Below are 21,960 nucleotides of genomic sequence, written 5' to 3'. Positions count from 1 at the left end.
TGTGCAATGTTGTCGTTCGCTTATTCGGTGCACTTGGTGCGTTGTCGTTTGGAAATCCAGTGCGCGGCGCACCGGGTGTGTGCTGAGTGCACGCACTGAACGACCCTACTCAGAAGATGGGGTTTGAGTTTGACGGTGTTCTCGAGCGCTTCTCAGCTGTAAACAATGGAGGAAATTATAGCAAAATGCAGCATTTGCAGCTTAACTGGTCGTTTGGGCTTGATAGTTTCACACGCATCAACGTCTAAACTAACGGGAGGCTATGCCACTGCTGCTTTTCAGAAAGTTTCAGAGTTTAGAGATTAACTGGTCGTTAATTGTAAACAGCCACACTGAACACACTCGGTCTTTCCAAATGACAGTACGCACCTTTTCATGCCCATACATATATATATATACATATATATATATATATACATATATATATTACATATATACATATATATGTATATATATATATATATATATATATATATATATATATATATATATATATATATGTTTAAAAAGAAAAACAATATTAGCCATATATATATATATATATATATATTATATGCTATATAAAATAAGTAGAAGTTATGATTTTTTAATTGATTGAAGAGTTTATTAGCAGTTTGCAATAGAAAAAAAGTACAGTTTCATGGCAGCACAAAAGGAGATCCTAGTAAGCTTTACGGCTTATTTGCACAGGAATGTATCTCATATAACATTGAAAGACAGACGGATAGAACATAGTACTTAACATAGGATAACATCAATTACAAAAGCAGAAGGGGACAAAATAAAAGGGGGTGGAAACATGGGGGCTTAGTCTATTTACAAGTCTCGAGAGGTGGGTCCGAGGAGGAAGACCAAGCACGACCCTAATCAGTTTGGGGTGTGGGCTGTTTGGAGCTTTAACTTTAAGGCAATCGGAGCATTGCCATACCAAACGAGGATTCCGTAATCAATGAGGGGCCAAAAAATAGCACCTCCTAGGGTCTTTCGTGATTTAATATTGATCAGCGGGGCAAACCATATGCAAGAAACAAATTCGTCATTTTTGTAGCATGTTTGGAAGAGTGTATATTCCAAACACACTCATGTTGAAACCTACAGAGAAGCTGCATACCATATCCGGTAAGGCTTTAAAGCCCGTATCAGAGTGTACGGTGGAGAGCTATCCACCGCAAATTTGAGGTGGAAAGCTTTCCACCTCAAGTCAGAAAATAAGTGCAGGACATCATAGTCACTCACGGTGGAGTCCTGTACACCGTGACTGACTGGTCTAGATCGACCAATCAGTGAACGGGGTGTAGAGCCTGTCTGTCTGATAGTAAAAACAGAGAGATGTGTTGGGACTTGCGGTGTAAAGCTCTCCACCGCGAGGAATGATGTAACGTTGTAGTTTCATGACTCAAAAAGACTCGGAAAGACTACACCGCGGTGTAAAGCCTTCCACCGCCCAGGCGACTATGATGCCGGCTTAACATGTCCTTCAAAATGGAAAACAAGCAAACAAAAAATAACATGGTCAGTAGTAATCCGGGTGTTGATGCTTGATGAGCATTCAAACCTAGAGACGAATGCTTTCTGAATACAGCCCTTTGCTCAGAGGAAGAGCCCTCAAAGCCAAATTATACTGTATTGTGTGTGGGTGGGTGTTGCACAACGAAAATAGTTCATCTATCCAGCTGTTTCCGCGAGAATTTACTGTAGCATTATTTGTGAGACACATCCGGTTAACGCAGACATACAAGCTCAGGCGGGGCACGGTGGCGCAGTTGGTAGCGCTGTCGCCTCACAGCTAGATAAGTCCTGGGTTTGATTCTCACCGGGGGACACTGTGGGTGCTGGGTGCATGTTCCCTCCTCCGTGTCATCAGCACCCACACCCTAGGTGGGGTTGGCGAAAGGGCCTTTCTGTGTGGAGTTTGCATGTTCTCTCCGTGTCTCCTAGGTATACCCCTCACAAAAACATGCAGTGATCCTGGTGTCTAAAATGCCTCCCTCTGGCCAGCCTGATGAAGGGGGAAAGGAACTGGTTGTGTTCCTTCCACGCGCTACGTCCAAACCGGGGAAATCCCCCCTGTCAGGTGAAAAGAAGCAACTTGGACTCCTCATGCACTGAAGGAAGCATGAGGTCAGTCCGTTGTCTCCCCCAGGCACGGCAGAGGGAGAGCAGAGACCATTATTACAAAGACAATTTGCACTGGGTGAAAAAATGGGTAACAAAATCGTGGGATAAAAATTATTAAAGACATACAAGCTCACGTCGCGTCGCAGATGCAACCGCTGTGAGCTTGTAGATCACACTCGGCTGCGGCACCGGAAATGCCGCACAGCTTCTGCGCAATGCACGATGGGATGTTGGAAACTCGTGGATAAGCTCAAAAAGAGCTTGTTGTCGACTATCTTTGGTGTGCAACACCTACGTGCAAGTAAACATAAGTCAGAGTTCAGTTGATGGTAAGAACGTCGCTCTGGATCTCATGGCTGAGCTGGGTCTGCAGGTCACTCAGCTTCTTTTTGAGCACGGCCAGGGCTGACATTACAATCGTCTCTGGTCGTAGAGAGCCGCATGACTCCACGTTGTAGTAGAACCTGCCAGGGTAAAGGTTACAGATGAGGAGTTGTTATTTAGTTTATACTAGTAAGACGCCTTAGGGCGACATGCAACCTCGCCCTTTCTGGCCAGTGATGTACATCGGATCAGTTACCCATATATGGAGATCCATGTACTGTAGTACATCCCTTTTATGCCAATACATGTCTTCCTCCATATATGGGCATTCCCATACGAAGTCATGTTAGATATGGGCTTAATATTGATGACATCATGGATCTCCATATAGGCATAAAAGGGATTCTGTTAGAGTGGTTCCCATGACATCACAACATACAATATATTTTATGCCCATACATGGAGATCCCTATCTGAACCAGCCACACAGATATGGGCCATGTTTTGGCCAGGGATCTTCATATATGGGCATAAAATGGATTCTGGGGAATACCCATATACTGTATGGACTTTTACATAGGTGATATCACCTGTGATGTCACGGTGATGTCAAGGGAACCAGTGTCAGGTGTGACCTTCGGAGATATACGGATACGTGGACAAGATGTGCCTGACATCACAGTGACATCAGAGCAGCAAACCCATTGACCGTATAAATGTGTACAAGTCCGTCTACACACGGACAAGCTGTGACATTTCTCATGGTAAACTGCGACCTTTGGCCGCAATAACATTTAATTGTTGAGACAGGCTCAGTACATTTGTTGTACTTATAATAAGTCGTATATTCTATTCTATTCTGTATGATGAGAACCATCATTATTCTAGTTAAATATCTATATAAAACTGCTGGCAATTATTAACCAGGAGGAGTGGCAGATGGCCTACCTTTCTGGTTTTCCATTTGGATCGTATGGGGCCTGCACATCATCCTCCTCAATCTCAGAGTATTCACTCTTTGGCCTGGGGATTACAGTTGTGTCAGTCCAGTCAAAATACATTTGAGCATTCTACCAGAATATTAATGAAATATAGTCTCCATTAGGGCTGTCACAATTATTACATAATCGTCTAATCGTGATTATTTGACATTATCGCAATTATTTTGTCATAATAGTCATAATCGTGAATGTTGAAAAATGTCCAAAATAGTGGAAATAGCAGATCTACAAGCTCACAACGCGTCGCATCGCGACGCGTTGTGAGCTTGTAGATCGGCTATTTCCACTATCAAAGTTATTTTTTAAGCAGTAAGTTGTCAAATATGTCAGTAATTTCTTTGTATATTTAGGTTATGTGTCATATCTATCATGTACAACTTCAAAGCCTAAAAGCCAAACAGAAATGTAATTATCAACGACAAAAACACAATTAAATCGTTAATCGCCAATTATTTGAGTGACAATTAATCGTCATGTAAAATGTCATATCGTGACAGCCCTAGTCTCCATTCTGTATAAAGGCAGTAACATTTATGCTTCTCCACATTAGGCATGGCACTTTATAAAAGGACATTTTAATACAATTAAAATTGTTATTAAGGAGAATATGAATGCGTTGAAATAAAAATAAAAGAACAGAATCACAATGCAGAATCAAAAACCTCAATAAAAAGGCACTGGCAAACAGAAAAGATGAACGCACCACTCCTCAGGTCGTGGGAACACTGTGTGTCTCAGTGCGTTGTCTGGGTCATACTCAAAAGCCACCCCTGCTGTGGGATTCCACTTGGCATGCTCCTTGCCAAAGCCCTTCTTGGCATAGGCCCTCAGTCGCAGTTCCTGTCCCTTACGAAGCTTGACCAGTAAAATGTCTGTGGTCGTGGACAAAACGAGGACAGTGGGTATGTAATTCAGTAGTCTCAAGAACAGCCTAACTGAGCTCGAGTTACAACTGAGCTCCAGTTCAAGTGAAAAGGATCGACCTTTTCTTTGACAATGGCTAGCCAGATTGGTAATTCAGTGACAGAGAGGTATTATAGGCAGAAGAGGTAGGATAAGATCAGATGAAACCATATAGCGAACTTATAAAAGAACAGACAATAGGAGACCGGGTATGGGATACCAGGTATGACTTGATTGGGAATATGAGAACAAAGTTTAACAGTGAAGGAATTAAGCTCACCATCCTGTTCAACATAGTCATTGGGATCGTTATCTCGATTCCTGGAGGTCACCTGTGAAACACAATACAAAGAAACTACTGTAGTGATTCCCAAACTTTATTCTTTTGATTGAGTGATTCCCAAACTTTGTTATATGTCGCGAGTAAATATCCCTCTCTTTTTCTCCCTGTTACCTACAATCTTTTAAATTATTTCAAAAGATTTTCAAAAAAATAATTTCAGAAAAAAAGAACAAACATTTTTCAAAACAAAGTATTCCATTAAAAGTGCAAGCTCACAGCATGTTGCTTTGAGAGTTTGAGAGAAACAGACATCAACATTCTCTTCGGTCTCAAGCTAAAAGGTTTGAGAACCACTGAACTAAGGCTGGGCGATATTAGGAAAACCTTCGATATTCGATAACGTTGTTGAATACCTCGATATCGCTAGTTAAGCAATACAGACAGACATGCTCTAGCTTTAAACACATTAAATCTGGCATCCCTATTTTGCATGTCATTATAGGCAAAATGGTAAAAAAAACACAATTGCAGATGTACAAGCTCACATACGCTTCCCCATGCGATGAGTTTCATGTACTTTAATGGCCCAATACGACAACTGAGAAGCACTCACAGGTATGACTCTGGGATTGTTGGACAAGAGGTCACGAGAGGTGACATGACGAGTCTGGTCCTCTGTACAGCGAACATCCAAGGTCAACTCAACAGAGCACTCTGGACAGAAATCATCACATGTACAGTCCTGGATAAGAGAATAAATATAAAGACATAAATCATCATGGAGGAAGAGGATTGTATTATGTGCAGCAAGAGTAAAACTATTTTAATAAGTCTCTTACCCTAGAATATTGCATTTTGTCCACAATGTCATCACTGGTCAGTGGTATAAGGCCTGAAAACACAAACACACAAGTCACATATGTCGCCATATTATATTGAAGCAAATTATCTTGACATATTTGAACCCCACTGACAAATTGAAATTAATGTTGAACATCACATACCTACTCTATGGGCAATGAACTCATCATGGAGTACAGATGAATTGGCATCAATCTGGATCCAGTCGATAGCTAAGATAAAGGTCATGCATGTTAAACCATAAAGTGAGTGACATGTAGATGTAACAAGTTACTTCCACTGTAGAAAATCTTACCTATTGTGGCAACCTCTGACATAAAGACTCGTCGGATGGAATTTGTGACCCTGAAGATGACAAGAACATCATTATGGAATTAGCTGTCAAAGAGAATAATAAGTAGGAATCACTTTAGGATAAATCAAAAGTGAATACTATAAATGTATCCCAAAAGTGAGAGTACAAATAGTGTCTATTTGGTTACATTAGTACGCTCACATGTAAATTAACAGTGCAAATGCTACCAAGTGTGTGCCAGCGGCTACGTCATTGTAGTCCTTAGCGGCCATTTCTTGGGTCAAAACACAGGTGTTTCAATTGTTTGATTGCATAGAACTAATGCAATAGTCTAATCAAAACACCTGTGTAAGGCTGTGTTTACCCAAGAAATGGCCGCTCTTAGAACTACATTTGGCACACCCTATTGGCCTTGAATAACCGACAAGTTTAATCATCTTTTTACACTATTTTGGTGTAGGCCGTTTATGCCTCCTGCCAACTCTCATCCAACTTTGATTAAAGAATGTGTGGTGCAGGACAAACCAGATCAACAAGAGACAACAATGTCATTAATACAACAATATGCTCCCACTGTTCATTCGAAGTATTCTATTGCAATGGTGGGAGCATAGCAGTGTCCAGACTGCGCAGTGCGCACTTCATCTTCTTTTACAGCCCTCGAGTCGTCGTTGGTAATCATATGATAAATGCCTTCACACATTTGCATTTTTCGTTTCAGAAGATCATAATAAAGACGAGTCTGAAGGCGCAGTTGTTGCTTTCTATTTCCTCGCAATCCTCGGTAAGGTCTTCATCATCATGTTCGCTAATGGTCGCGCCGCGCTTACAGAGCGACTTTATTTGCAAGCAAATACACTGTATACTTACGCAAGGTCGGTGTTCTCAATGACAAACTTGACATTCTCGTCTGTTAATTCTGTAATTTTCACCGTTGGCTGGTTAGCATACGGCATGATGACTTGAATACAAGGTAATAAACAGAACCGCGGTGCCGCTAAAACGTTTGCTACTGTTGCTGGCTGGCTAGTGTTACAGAAGGTCCGTAACGATTGGCTTACAAATGGACGCTTTATTTTATATCCGGGTCACGCTTTTCATTGGAACATCAAAATAAAATGCTTGATATTTTGGCTATTGGTTTATGAGTGCGACAAAAATAGAAATGTTATTTTGTATTTATCACTTTAATGAATTGAAAAATTACATACACACACATATGTTAAACACACACACACACACACACACTTTTTGAGCGGTGGTCACAACGCTCCTATACGTGGCCGTGTGTGTGGGTCTGTATGCGTCCGTGTCTGTAGCCTGCAGCAGAGTGTATATAAGAGAGTTACGTCACTTACGTCGACTCCCATAGTAAGCGTGGAAAGCCTATTTACTCTATGGTGGGAAGCTTACGCATGCGCACTTGCGCACGCATGGAGCCTGTTCTCATTCCTAGCTAGCCTCTGCTGCTCTTCAGCCCGTCCGCCCCCACTATAGCAGAGGTATTTTCAATCACTGGTAAGTAGACGAAATCACGTCTTTTTCACCCTTTTAACGCATTCACGCATTCACGAGAGGCCCGTGAATGCGTTAAAAGGGTGATTTCGTCTACTTACCAGTGATTGAAAATACCTCGGCTATAGTGGGGGCGGACGGGCAGGAGAGCAGCAGAGCCTCGATAAGAATGAGAACAGGCTCCATGCGACGCCACTTCCGGTCTGCGGCGAGTTCAAAGCGTGACGTAACTCTCTTATATACACTCTGGCCTGCAGTAACCTTTTCTGACCACACATGTTAAGGGAGGGCGCTCTTGTACACACACACACACACACACACACACACACACACACACACGTACACACGTACGTGTGATTTTTTTAAGTGTATTTCATTGACTCATTTCTAATCCCTTTTAACAATCCCCACTGGAATTATTGATTGAATTGAGTATGGTACCATGTCATGTTTACAGTTCCTTCTCTTCTTACAACACACCTTAGATTAATAATGACTGAAACACATTTTATGGAATTATTGGACACATTCAGAAGATGTTATAGAATCCATTTGTGATGAGAAGTAGTGCATGCATACAGTAATCCACTGTAGTGTCCAGGTGCAGGACAAACAAGAGACCAACATGAATAAAATAAAGACACAGATATGCTCCCGCTGTTTATTGCAAGTTCAATGTTTCGATCACATCTGGATCTTCATCAGGAATATTCCTTATCCAAAGACTTTCATCAAAATGAAACGTTTATTAAGTGCTAAAGACAATCTCAGAAAAATGACCAAAAAGACAGGCATATGGCACTCTAGGTGGCCTCACCCTGGTGATGGATAAAAACCTTCAGAACAAAACTTGAATTTCCATACAGTATTACAGATAAGAGACGGATGCCTGAGCTGCGGTGAACACAAGGATATTGCACTTCAAATCATACACAATGAACAGGATAGGTAGAATCAGAATGACTGAAAGTGTGATGTTTTACATCATCGCCTCTGATTTACTCCTGTGAGGTTCTTCAGCTGCGGAAAGAGTAAAATATACAGTAGGTCAAGCATCAAACTGTAAACCATAATATATACCTGTAAATAGCTGCATTATTTTACACTTAACCACTAACCAATAGTGTGGCTATTCTAGGGGCGAACATTAGCAGAAAGTAGCCAATGTACAAGTTCACCATCGTAGCGCAACATATTGTGAGCTTGTAGATCGGCTAATATAGGTGAAGATATTTGATGTAAAAAGGAATAAAATTAGGGTACCTATTATAGATTCCTGGGGGACTATGGTCAACTAAGTACTCTTGTAAGGAAACTTACTGTTACTGCAGCCCCCATCAGTCCTTGAACCACTGCTTCGCCAGTTGCCTGCACCTACGGAATGGAATAAAATAGCACTGTCATATTAGCTTATGGCTTATACAGAATAGGTCCTATTATAGGCAGTGAGGCTCCCAAAAAAGCCCACTGCCCGTCACTGACAGTTTACTGGGATTGGACTACTCCCCTCTCCAACAAACATACAAAATACATATACAAGCTCCCCATCCCGCACTGGCCACAGGACCATACAACAAACATACACCACTACTACTCCACCACCCTTCACTGGCCCCCAGGACCAGAAACATACAGTACATACAGTAATAGCTTCCCACCCTTCACTAGCCCCAGGACCATACAACATACAGTACATACTAATCTTGTGTTACCAGATGATCAAGATCTGTGTACCGATATGACAGTGTACTTATTGCAAGACATTTCTATGACACTTTATCATGTATGCTCTGTAGGATGTGTTACATGATTGTACCTGTTTTGCCGTAGAAGCCATTTTGACTATATCCTGAATGCGGTTGTCAAGAAAGTTCCAGGTATCCTGGAAATCTGGGGAGGAATCTTGAAGCATCACAAGCTCTGTAGTGTTATAGATGCCCGTCAGTGCTGCCCGTTTTGTGTACCAGTTCATCTACAAAAGACAGAGATTATATGTAGCAAGACAATGCGGTAGGTAAACTAAGTATAATGTGGCAGAATACAGCAACACAGTAGTGTTTATGGTAGTAGAAAATATAATAATCAATAAAAATACAAGGCAGATCAAAAGGGAGAGTTATAAGGAAAGATCAGCCGGTGGTAAAAAAAAAAAAAAAGCAGAGTTAACCTTGGAAGTGGCAGGCCGGGCATTTTTGGGGTGGTGATGAAAAGGAGAGAGGAAAGTGGGAGTGGAAGAGGTTCTATGATCAGCAGATGGTCCACTCACGTCTGTGGACCGGTCTCCAGCGTAGTACCAGATATCATCTACCAGGTTGGACAGGTGCTTCAGGCCGTCAGGGATGTTGTGAGGGAGGAGGAGGATGCTCATTGCCTGGGAGAAGCATTTAGATGGTGAAACCGTTCATCTCAAAAGGTGCAACAAAGTGATACTGATAACATAGGAGATGGTCATCTTCCATTGTCCCATAAGAGATAAATTATGTATTTTATGATGACAGGGAGCCCTGTTGATTAGATATAATGATCTATCAATCCGATCCTGAGAAATCATAATAATGTGATAATATGGCATTGGCATGTGTTGTATTTTCCTGGTCCTAAAGGCTGCATTACAGTAAAATTATGTAATTTTCTGAACTTAGCAGTTCCCCTCAAAAGTAGGGAAATACAACAACTTCTCCAATGTTGGCGTCCAATACTTTGCAAGAGGTAGCCTAGCGTTAACAATTGTTATAAACAAATATTTTGAAACAAAAGTTCATTCAAAATATCAACATTCACATTATAGTGTAGAAGTAGAACTACTGTTGTTTTTGTTGAAATATCAATAATCATTCCATGTGGCAACATTCTAAATTCATAAATTACAACTTTTGTAATTGTTCAGATGTGGGTGACCCAATAGCCTAAGCTGAGTGGTTAGGGCGCATACCACATGGGCTCAAATGCCTGACAGTGAGTCCCTGGTTAACCTCTATTTTTCCCGTCTCTCTACAGTCTACACCAGTGTTTCTCAAATAGGGGTACGCGGAGGTACTGCAGGGGGTACTCAAGATAATGCCCCCCAAAAAGAAAAATAGAAGTATAAATCACGATAAGAAGTATAAATAATGATACTATTATTCATTGTTAAATAATTAACTACAATTGAATTAGAAGGACACTTGGAGAGACTGATGGAGTAGTTGCCAACCCAAATTACATGGTACCAGGCAACTGGTATGTGTTTGAATGTTGTTTGTTATTGACATGAAAACTGGACTGAAATGTTATTGCCACAGTGTTGAAACTCTCACTCCCTTTTTAATTTCTTGTGATGTTATATTCTTGAAAAGGGGGGTTATCATATACTGCTAGCATTGTTGGTTTTAATTGCAGTTGGGAAAATATTGTTGTCGGTACTTGTACTTTGATTCAAAAATCAGCGAAAGGGGGTACTCAAGCCAAAAAAGATTGAGAACCACTGGTCTACACTGTACCTGTCACAAAGAAAGGCTAAAAAAAAGTACTTGTAAAGTACTCCCAAATATCCAGGAATTGAGCTAAAAGGGAGCGTGTCGATATTGCGACATAACATTTGTTCGATGTCACATTAGTTCAACACTGGTGAATGCTAACCTGGTGAAATGCTAACCTGGCAAATGCTACTATGCCTAAACCTAAGCTCAGTAAAACTATGCCTAAACCTAACCCTAAGTCAATGAAACGTAGAAATATCGAATATACCAAGCTCACTGTTCAAGACACCTTTTAATTGCATTCAGAGAATTTAAAAGGCACCCATGAGGTGGTCTGAATCAGAGAAGGTAGGAAATATAGATAACCCCAAAACGAACTATCCCTTTTACAGCTCCAGAGGCAAAGATTCAATTAAATAACTAAATTAACTGGTCTAGAGACTATACTAACACTCATGTCAAGGAGTGCTTTTGACATAAGAAAACATTAGATAAGATAATGCACTAGAACAATACTGTTGGATTAAGGGCGTCTACTAAGTGCCTAAATTGTAAATTGTGATGCATCATATTAAGACTATTATGCATCTCCACATTTAACCACCCTGTATTGTCATTATGCACAAAGTACCTGGGGCCAGGATTCAATGTATGGGATATACATCCTCAGTCTGGTCTCCACAGCATCTCTTAGAAATTCAGATGTCTCCTTTGGTCTACAACAGATTTTATAGTTAGCATATAATTCTTTAAACAAAGTAATTCATAATTTCAAGTGTGTGTGTGTGTGTGTGTGTGTGTGTGTGTGTGTGTGTGTGTGTGTGTGTGTGTGTGTGCATACTCAGCATGGCCCAGTTGGACCTGGTTGTGTTGTTCAGCCAATATTTCTGTCAGCTGTGAATTGCAGTGGGCAATGAAGTGCAAGACCAAGTCTCCAGCACCATTAGTGAACATACCAGAGGATGCAGAGGATAGGCCTAGGGTCTGGTGAACACAAACAAATACATGTTATTAGTTTACTTACAAAGATTACTTAAAATAGCATTATAGATCACGCAAACCATAAAACACCCATTTACAAAGCCCATTGATTCATTCACTGAGCTAACCTTAGCCTAAGACTGGGCGATATACTTCAAATCAATATCACAATTATTTCACCGAGCTAACCTTAGCCTAAGACTGGGCGATATACTTCAAAACAATATCACAATTATTTAAAACCTTTGCCATAATTAAGATTTTTTTTTAAATCGTGTTGATTCCTTGACATAAGAAAAAATAATTTACGGGGCGTCGGCTGGCCTACTGGTCCAGGCACATACCACATAATGCTCTGATGCCTGACAGCATGTCGCTGTTGATGGTTCGAGTCCCGATCCCGACGACCTTTCCTACGTGTCACTCCCTATTTCTCTCCCTATTTCTTGTCAGTCTACTGTCCTATCAATAAAGGCATAAAAGCCCCAAAACAAATAACAATAACAACGTCAACAACAAAACCTTGCTTCTCGATTATTCGATTATGAGTCGGTTATTGGTTCAAAATATATATATATATTTGTGAATTGCCCAGACATACCTCAGCCCCAGCAGCAATGGCTTCCATGGTCCATCCATGTTCTGGGACAAAATCCAGGGCAGCTGTTAAGATACGTCCTTGCAGTTGTTCCTCTGTCTCATATTCCTCTTCCTGCTCTCCACCCTGGTCTTGATAACTGTAAACATTCAACAAACTGCCATTATTAACTACAAGGTGACAGGGCAAAACATAAGCCTAAAAAGCACATAATCCATAATCATCGTTGTAAATATAAGAGCATCATTCTATATACATACCAGCAAGCAATGAATCATCAGATTGAAAATCATATCTGACCTATGATTATTCCCTGTATTATGATTCTGTTATTTTAGCTAACAGATCTCAATTTCTTTTCATACCTTTACCAGTTACCTTTACCAAGATTCCCTAATCAGGAGATAAGCGACCGTCACGTCGCATACACAAACTTTAGAAGGCAATCATAGCCAATCAGGAGGGAATATGGGAAATGGGACAGATCCATGTTGATGACATGACTTTAGAGATACTGTGTACCGCTTTGCGTGATTTTAGGCCAAAATCTGTAGGAGCAGTGTTCAAAAATGTGTTTTGCAAAGATCGGCCTGATGGTGGCGCTAGAAGAGGGCCATGTGAGAAATCAGGTTGTGATTTGCCAACCAAGGAGTGTGTGCACTGTTGTGAAGAAAAAAAGATTTGAGCCTTAAGGCAAAGCTCTCGGTCTACCAAGCAATCTTCGTTCCTACTCTCACCTATGGTCATGAAGTGTGGGTCATGACCGAAAGCATAAGGTCGCGGGTGCAAGCGGACAAAATGAGTTTCCTCAGACGGGATGCTGGTATCTCCCTTAGAGATAGGGTGAGAAGTTCAGTCACCCGAGAGAGACTTGGAGTAGAACAGTTACTGTATGTCCACAAATGTCACTGAGAGATGGACTGCATTTCAATTAAATGCAATTACAACACAGAATCACACACAGGTCCTGACCTAGTGTTTGGCCTGGAAGCCTCCTCAGGTGCTGGGTCTGCCGAGGCGGCCTCCTGGGAAGCTGTTGTGTCTTGTTCACCAGCGTGAGCTTGGTAGTGCTCATGGTAGGTTGTGGATGAGGGAGTAGCAGAGGATGAGGAGGACTCTGAGGTGGTCTTGTCGGCTTTGGATTCATCCTGAAGTCTCAGTGCTGAAGAGTACAGGCCTCTCCTCAGGTTGTTACATTGATGGGGTTTTGCTGTGGGTGCAGCCACCACTGCAAGAAATAAAGAAAGTCAATCTTGACAAGAGTTATGTGGCCATAGCCATATTATATAATAAATCAGCTTACTAAAACCCAAAAGACAAAATAAAATAGCTGCAATTATTCTTTTGCTGAAATGTAAAGTATATTTGCGAAAATATACTCAAATCTTTGCACATGAAAGCTGCCTTGCATGCATGTTTGTTGAGAGGGTATACGCCCCCATTTGTACCCACCCACTTGTTTGCAGGAACATGCCAAGTTTGCCAAAAATGCAAGTTTAAGGTTTACCGACTAAACTACATTAATTTTGTCTTTAGATTCACTGTATTCAGAAAGTTGCAGTTAACAGTAGCTGTTACCTAATCCTGTCCTTCATGCTCACCTTCCCTAACAACATGTCAAGTCAGTTGCAGTGACATTGGTCAGTGCAACCATGTTGCTCACAGAGAACAGTCGAGTCAAAGGCTGCATTTACCAGAACAATAAGCTATGCGCTTCCAAGGTGAATTAAACGGTACAAACACCCAGATCTTGCTTGTCTTACCACTGCCGAGCCCACGAAGCGTCCTTGCAACCCGCAGTCCTCTCAGCAGAGCCGCCATATCAGCTTGCTACACGCACTGATGTTTTCCTTGAACACGAAGCGTCATTTTTAAGCGACTTCAGTGTAAAGTAAAGTAAAGTAACTAAGTACATTTACTTAAGACTACTAATACAGTTTCTTGTGGTATTTGTACTTGAGTATTTCCAATGTACAGTTCTACTCCACTATTACATCAGAGGCTAATATTGAAGGCTACTTTTACTTACCAGTAACTTTATAGATTATCATTACAAAACATAAACTATTCAGCATGTCGGCCATTTGAAAATAGACAATCTACAAGCTCACGATTTTCATACATTTTGAACACAATAATGGGACATTCTGCAAAATGACTACTTTTACTTTTGGTACTTTAAGTACAATTTACTTGACACTTGACTTGAGTAAAGAATTTGAGTACTTTTCCACCACTGCAGTCGACTGCTGATGACGCCAGTGTAGGAGTGAGAGCTGCGTTCTGTTGGCGAATATGACATCCGGTGTAACTAGAGATAGCAAATATAAAGATCATACATTTATTTTAAAGAATACGATGTATGATTTTAAATTGCTTTACTGCTAAGAAAAAACTGTTTACCCAAAAACATAATTTGCGTTGTGTATGTTCGTTTAAATGCGTAATCTATATTTTCATTGAGCATATTGTAACGACCCAGCAAACGTTACAATATTATGACAAAATGGATACTCTTATTCTGAAGAGATCGACCCCCGGAAGTCTTATATTGGCCACCTTATATTCGCCAAAGAACATAGCTGTGCTGTGAGTGAGGTGAGGTGACCGACCCGGCGGATAGTCAGTAAGCTAAACAACACTATTTATATTGGACTAAACTCTAATTTATGAAAGCTGCTAAAATTGTATAATTCTCAAGTTTCCAAGTCTCACATCGTTGTCGTTGCTGTTGTTCGTTGTCGTGTCCGTGCGCCCGTATTCGTCTGGCGAAAACATGTATTTCATCATGATATGAAATTGTTGTTGAGCATTTATTTCTGCGTCACGCTGTCGTTACACACACACACACACACACACACACACACACACACACACACACACACACACACACACACACACACACACACACACACACACACACACACGTAATATTCTGTATTCTGTAGTGTAGGACATCAGCAACACAAACAGAAGTATATTTGCTGAGCTGGGGGTGAATGGCCTTTCATCCACTGGTTCTCAAAGTGGGGTCCGGGGACCCCCTGGGGTCCTTGAGGGAGTTCCAGGGGGTCCCCAGCTAAATTATAGTTGGATAGGAACTAAATGGACCCTTATTATTGGGTATGTAACTCAGAGAAGGCCCCTAACTGGTCAATTTTGTTCCATAAAGTGTAGGCCTATGTGTACATTCTCAGAGAATGACTAGAGATATACAATTATTCTCTTATGGGGGTCACTGGCATTTCTTTTCAAATGGGGGTCCGCAGGCTAATAAGTGTCAATTTGGGGGTCCTTGACATGAAAAGGTTTGAGAACCACTGCTGTAGGACATACAGCAACACAAACAGCTATTTGCTGTGCTGGGGGTGAATGACCTTTAATCAATCTTCTGATATGTGTTATTACTGTTACCATAGGGTGGATCATCTCATGCCTGGGTTGATTGATTGATTGATTGAATGATTGATTGATTGACTGAAGACTTTATTAGAGTTTGCATAGGAAAAGGTATAGTTTCATGACAGTACAGTTCACTGTCAAGCTTTTGAGCTTGTTTCAATTGTGGTCCTTTTTAACTCGTATAACATGACAGAATGACAGACAAATGGAAGAGAGATAAAGAAGACTTGTTAGTTGTTTGTGTAACTACATTCATCAGTACTAATTAAAATGACAGGCCATTGCTGACATTACAGTGCTCACTGACTGTACTGTCTAACACTGCATGCATACATTTTATGTACATTATAATATATCAAAATATACCCTACCCTGCTAGGAGACCATGGCGGACCACCTTGGCATCAAAGAGGGAGATAAGGTGATGTTCGTGTGGACTCAGCCCTCTTCACCCGTTGCCTTAAAAGACTTGGTAGAAGGTCTGGGTACTCTAGTTGGAGCAGAGGGCACAGTGTCAGTGGAGAACATAGAGAGAATATCGCTGTGTGAGTACCTTGTTATTGATTTTTGGTGTGTTTTTGTGGGTAATACCCTTTTAGAAATAAAAATATTTTGTTCACCAATGTGACTTGAATAGAAGATCACTTGTTGCAGTACCCAGTGCTAACAAGCCTGTTTTTTAATGAAAGCAGTAGTGCGGGAAGGGGGGCTGTGGCTGTACATGTAAGTTGTAACTGCGGGCTGTCCAGTTACAGTACATGTAAACCCAGCAACAGCATCTTTCCTTGCGTTTCCAGAAGTTATTTTTCTTCAGCACTAGGGGTACCGTAACCCACCACAGACTGCAAGGCATTGGTGATCTGTAAAAAATGACACCCAATGAAGTGAAGTGAGCGGTGGTCGTGCTTGCATAACGTCTTCAATTGGTAATTGGTGATGTAATACAGGCTACACACACGCACATTGCTATGGCAAAACGCTGAGGAAAAAGACTAGGATATAAGTCCTAGACTTATATCCTAGGACTTATATCCTAGTATTTTTCCTCAGCACACACACACATATTGCTATGGCAAAACGCTGAGGAAAAGTGGCTACTGGCTACAGATAATTGGTGAAGTAATATGATGTAATATGGCTACGCACACACACATATTGCTATGGCAAAACGCTGAGGAAAACACATTGCTATGGCAAAACGCTGAGGAAAGGTGGCTACAGACACACGCACAGCCACTCTTGGGAGCGGTTTACCACCGCTCAAAAATCACCCAAAAACAAATAAAACCCGTCAAAATCTTCCACGCCTTATTGCAGGGCGGGTGACTGACTTTTTCGATGTACCTCAGAGTCAATCAGCTGAATGAACTCTCTCTCTTCTTGAACTCTACTCTTCTCAGCCAAACATGCAGCATCCACTTTTGATTGGGTACTGTCGTGCATCCTTGCCGACAGTTACTTCATCCACAGCTCAGAGACTCTAGAGGAAATGGCCAGAGTTCTCAAGCCTGGTGGAAAACTAGTTCTGGAGGAGCCGGTCACAGGTGAGAGTAATGGTGGAGTAAGAAAACAGACTTACCGACTTAAATGGGGGTACATGTTATATTATTTGTTTAAAAACAGGTGTTAAATAGATCAATATTCTGATATAGTAATCAGCATTTGTTTAGTAGTAGGGAGTCTAGGGACCTGCCTGTCTCTCAAGCTCTTTAGTAAACGTAAAATGAATTTTCATGTCGGGATACAAATGTAATTGAATCGGGAGAGAAAAAACTAGTGACATTGGAAGTGATGAGGGGGGAAAAGCAGAACTTGAACACTATAAACACTGATAAATGGGTTCTCTCTCCTGATTGGATAGAATTGGTGACCCACCTAAATTGTATTTTGTTTATTAGACAGCTCAAGAGAAAGAGTAACTCTCTATAGCATGCATTACTACATTGTTAACGAAGGGCCGTCACAGAGTAGGCAGAGCAATTGCAATATGGTGGACTCTTCACGGTACAGTGTAGGTCCTGGTGTGACTGACAGACTATTCAAGCTTCTCCTCTACTTCTCTCTGTCCCAGAGAGTGTTGGCCAGAGTGTGAGGACTGCTGAAAAATTGACATCAGCTCTGAAGTTGTCCGGTTTGATGTCTGTTACGGAGGTGAGTACATAATCTCTTTTGACTAGGTCCTCTCCAATATTGTTTATTCAAATGATTTAGCTTTGTGCTGTGAACAATATATATATAATAACAAGACACACCAGTGGACAACATCTCACTTTCATATTAAAACATTAATTTAGATAGACTTCTATTCTGCTTCCACCTCCATCCAGTTGAGTAAGGGAACACTGTCCCCGGATGTAATAAGCTCCTTCAGGAGTTCCACAGATTACCAAGGAAACTCGCTGACCAGGGTCCGTATATGCTCTTCCAAGCCTTCCTATGAGGTGGGATCTTCCTCTCAACTCAAACTGTCGTTTGGGAAAAAGAAACCCGTTAAACCAGGTACGATTTAACGATGATGCCCATGGCTCCTCACACATTTCGTAGAATATTCGGTGAACTTGCCCGATCGAGATAGAACTTTGACTACCATACAGCTAGTAATTTTCAGGCTGAGCTGAAGGCAAATCATCGTTAATAGTTTGGTGGACAGAGTGGTATGCTCCTTCATTGATTTATTTGTTCCTGTTGGTTCATGTGTAATGTATATCCATTGCTGTTGTTTTAGCTCTAGATCCCAATGCTGCAAAGATGTGGACCCTATCAGCATTGGACATGGATGATGATGATGTGGTGAGTTAATTATCTATACTTAATACCGTACTGTATACTGTAGACTCTATAGACATGTAAAGTAACATTAAATGACATGCACATTAAATAGGTCTGGTGTGGACTAGGGCAGTCACGATTAATACACTGTGGACTAGCCTGGCTCCAGCCAATAGACCCGCCCACTCTCTGAGTGAACTGCATCTCTTGGTCTGGATGTGTCATATGACGTGTCTCTTGCTACCGAAAGCTTCTCAAACCGACCGAAACCGACCAATGAAATCAATGCAATGCGGAGGAGGGGCGCGTCTAACTTTAGAAAATCAACAGAAACAGTGGAGGGAGGGGTGGCTGCGTGGCTCACCAGAGTTCTTAATTGCTCCCTTTGAACTTCAAAAGGGCTCCGAACTGCAGTCATTGATTGAGCCATACAAGTGTCGAATAGCTCGTTAGTGATTCTCTCTAATCAATGAAACATCAAAGACAATGACCTGTTTGGTGCATGTCATTGAGGGGAGGGGGAGGAGGGAATGCTTTGTGTGCAAAAGTCAAACACAACCCCTCCCACCAGATCTCTTGTGATTGGGAATTTCAAATTTTAAATCCCCTCCCCTTTTCAATCAAATAGAATGGAGACAGGTTCAGACTCAAGCCCCAGCGTAGAGTCTGAAATCAGGCTAACTGTGGACTGTCACCTACAAGGTCTTCAAGAATGAAATGATTACTTCACCCATTTCAGACTTTTTCTTCATATAATTGGTTTCCTCCGCCATCGGTGTATGAATGTGTGTGTGAATGGGGTATTGTAATGCACAATCTCTGTAAAGCACCTTTGATAAAGGCGCTATATAAATGCACCATTTACCAGGGAGTAGCGTTCTCTGTGATGTCACCTCCAACCAGCAAGTGCGACCTGATAGAAGGAACAAGTTGGCACAGACGGATAATGGATGGCATTTTATAGCGCTTTTTCTAAGCAAGTTGCGAACTCAAAGCGTTTTACAATGGTCCATTAATTCATACATTGGGAAGTGAAGCAGCGAACAGTCGACGCCAGCGTCCTCACTTCCCACATTAACACACCAATGGTGGCAACTGGCAAGCTAACACCATTAGAGTCAATGTGGGGTTCAGTGTCTTGCCCAAGGACACTTCGACATGACAGGAGGAGCCGGGATTCGAACCACCGACCCACGGATCATTGGGGTCCATGGCATTGGTCCTACAGCCCATTATTCCGAAACTGGTGAATGCTGACCTGGTGAATTCTAACCCTAACCCTAAACCTAACCCTAACCAATGTAGGACTAATGAGCTTTCGGCTTATGGGCAGTTCCCGGATCATTGGACAACCGGCTCCACCTCCACTTGCGTGCTCTGCTGGTCGCAAGTAGGGTTCGGAAAGTGACACGAATTACCAACCATATTTGACTGAGTGCACAAGGTGCAAGTTGGCTCTACAGAGTGCAGTGTAGTTATAAGATTGCACCATTTCTGTCTACTCACTCTGTGTCTCAGGGTTTATGCCAGTTTGTTCTTTCTTCACCCATTTTCAGGATCTGCTAGACTCAGATGCTCTGCTAGATGATGAAGACCTGAAGAAGCCTGACCCTACCTCTCTCAGAGCACCAGCATGTGGACCGAAGTCCACGAGTAAGAAAGCCTGTAAGAATTGGTGAGTATACCACCATTAAATACAGTGCTGTCTCTTCCCTGAACTCCCATCTGAAGAAAAGGCTCCATCCTGTAGTAGCCTTATGGGCTAGTATAATTTTTCCATTGCCCTAAATTTGTGAGCTCGAGTCCAACCCAGCCCGACAGAGTGTCAGCCCAAGATCGACCCAAAGCCAGATACATAATTGACAATTGGAGCCCGACCCAGCCCGCAGCCCGGCATTTTAATAAACAAGCTTAATCGATGCTGCTGCAGCCTTTTTTCCTCATTAAATATTGGTGATTTGTTAAGAACAGAGTCATTCTACCCTTTTCCAACTGTCTATTAAAAGAAACAGGTAACTACACAACCAACACTGGCAAGGACCAGTGTCCTTGCCCTTTATTGTGTGTGGCCCTAGTGAGAACTGCATAACTTTCCCCTATGTCTATGCCTCAGCAGTCAGCACACATAATAATAGTCCACTGACATTATTACTGTTTTTGTAGCTCATGTGGTTTTGCTGAGGAGTTGGAAGGGAAGAATGCTGGAGCCAAGAAGGCCAACCTTCCAAAGTCTTCCTGTGGAAGTGTGAGTAGCTTTCTTTGAGTTGGCAGAAAAGAGATAACTTTGTGTTAAACGTCAACCAACCCTCTTGTGACAATACTATAACATAAAATTACAATGACTAATGGATTTTTCCATTATCTCACCTGGTGGTAATTTTCCAACCCTAAATATACAGCATTGAGTCCCTTCTGAGACAGTTACTAAGCAATAATTTAGTGATATTCTCTGACATTCATTAATATTAAACAGACTTTTTCATAATTTACTAATATTTTTCATTTTCAGTGTTACCTGGGTGATGCTTTCCGTTGTGCCAGTTGCCCATATGCGGGCATGCCAGCATTCAAACCTGGGGAGAAGATTGTGTTGGACAACAAGACCCTAAATGATGCCTAAGAACTATCTTGATACTCCAACACATCACATTGAGTTACATTCCATCCACCTTTATAAAGCCCCAAAATCCCTATAAACCCACATCAACCATATTCCTCCTGCAAGACTATTGTTTTGAAAGATGTGTGAGTAAGAGATCACCAACTTCAATCACCTCGTTCCCCCAGTTAGTGGGTAGTGGTCATGCTCATGTGTTGTCTGTACAAGTTGAATTGAGTCATTCTTGCGCTTATGCTTCGGCGACAACTTGAAATTTCAGTTTTTTATTTTTGTCAAAACAGACTAGATGCAGAGATTGGCACAGTGCAGGCATGGTGTGGAAGGTTCAATCAAACATTATCTGATGCAGTGTTATTCCTGTTTGATTCTTGATTTTGGCAATTGTGAAAATGTATAATTACTAGGTAGTTATGACTGAAAGCAGCCACGTTTCTGGCTTTAAAGGGGAGGACCACCCATTTTCCACATTGAACTATGTCATTAATATACCTTTGAGTTATGTGGAAATAAGAAAAAAGTACCCCCTTCTGTGTTGCCTAGAACTGGAGGATTGATTAGAGTTCAGCTTGCAAAATACACCGTGATGTCAACCCTTATTTCCACATAACTCAAGGTATATTAATGACATAGTTCAATGTTGAAAATGGGTGGTTCTCCCCTTTAAGTGTGATTAGCAATACATTCTCAACTATGTAATAATCTCTATATAAGGCAGCACATATTGTCCACACAAATCTTTTGAGTAGTTTCTATGTATAGATAGATACATGATCAAGTGAGATGATTGTTTTGTTAACAGATTAAATAAAAGTTGTTTACAGGAATGTTATTT

The 21,960-nt window shown here is 41.4% G+C and overlaps 3 protein-coding genes across 7 annotated transcripts; 1 reads left to right on the top strand and 2 right to left on the bottom strand.

Moving 5' to 3' along the window:
* Positions 1–602: 602 nt before the first annotated feature.
* On the bottom strand, positions 603–16,196 carry polr2c (RNA polymerase II subunit C). Of its 2 annotated transcripts, none has more exons than XM_080737826.1 (9): positions 16,111–16,196; positions 5,786–5,835; positions 5,634–5,702; positions 5,469–5,521; positions 5,243–5,371; positions 4,627–4,678; positions 4,147–4,315; positions 3,391–3,465; positions 603–2,582 (listed from the first exon to the last, which is right to left on the bottom strand). In XM_080737826.1, the coding sequence occupies exons 2-9, from the start codon at positions 5,805–5,807 to the stop codon at positions 2,438–2,440; spliced, it is 714 nt and encodes a 237-aa protein (XP_080593952.1). In that variant the 5' UTR covers positions 5,808–5,835; positions 16,111–16,196; the 3' UTR covers positions 603–2,437. The 2 variants fall into 2 exon arrangements, with proteins under 2 accessions (XP_080593952.1, XP_080593951.1); XM_080737825.1 differs by lacking the exon at positions 16,111–16,196 and adding an exon at positions 6,656–6,802.
* Positions 7,959–15,104, bottom strand: coq9 (coenzyme Q9 homolog). Of its 2 annotated transcripts, XM_080737820.1 has the most exons (11): positions 15,053–15,104; positions 14,564–14,648; positions 14,101–14,187; positions 13,310–13,565; positions 12,341–12,476; positions 11,600–11,742; positions 11,390–11,474; positions 9,567–9,671; positions 9,117–9,272; positions 8,621–8,674; positions 7,959–8,320 (listed from the first exon to the last, which is right to left on the bottom strand). In XM_080737820.1, exons 3-11 carry the CDS (start codon positions 14,156–14,158, stop codon positions 8,285–8,287), a joined length of 1,029 nt encoding a protein of 342 aa, XP_080593946.1. In that variant the 5' UTR covers positions 14,159–14,187; positions 14,564–14,648; positions 15,053–15,104; the 3' UTR covers positions 7,959–8,284. The 2 variants fall into 2 exon arrangements, with proteins under 2 accessions (XP_080593946.1, XP_080593947.1); XM_080737821.1 differs by lacking the exon at positions 14,564–14,648 and having other exon boundaries at positions 15,053–15,078.
* Positions 14,913–21,952, top strand: ciapin1 (cytokine induced apoptosis inhibitor 1). 3 transcript variants are annotated; one of them, XM_080737823.1, is made up of 9 exons: positions 14,913–14,963; positions 16,119–16,284; positions 17,140–17,283; positions 17,811–17,890; positions 18,067–18,238; positions 18,465–18,529; positions 20,065–20,183; positions 20,672–20,753; positions 21,018–21,952. In XM_080737823.1, exons 2-9 carry the CDS (start codon positions 16,125–16,127, stop codon positions 21,126–21,128), a joined length of 933 nt encoding a protein of 310 aa, XP_080593949.1. In that variant the 5' UTR covers positions 14,913–14,963; positions 16,119–16,124; the 3' UTR covers positions 21,129–21,952. The 3 variants fall into 3 exon arrangements, with proteins under 3 accessions (XP_080593949.1, XP_080593950.1, XP_080593948.1); XM_080737824.1 differs by having other exon boundaries at positions 14,921–14,935; XM_080737822.1 differs by having other exon boundaries at positions 14,930–15,115.
* Positions 21,953–21,960: the final 8 nt, after the last annotated feature.

This window comes from Nannobrachium achirus (assembly GCF_963921795.1).
Source record: "Nannobrachium achirus genome assembly, chromosome: 11".
Taxonomy (NCBI): Eukaryota; Metazoa; Chordata; class Actinopteri; order Myctophiformes; family Myctophidae; genus Nannobrachium; species Nannobrachium achirus.
This window is presented reverse-complemented; position numbering and strand designations above follow the sequence as displayed.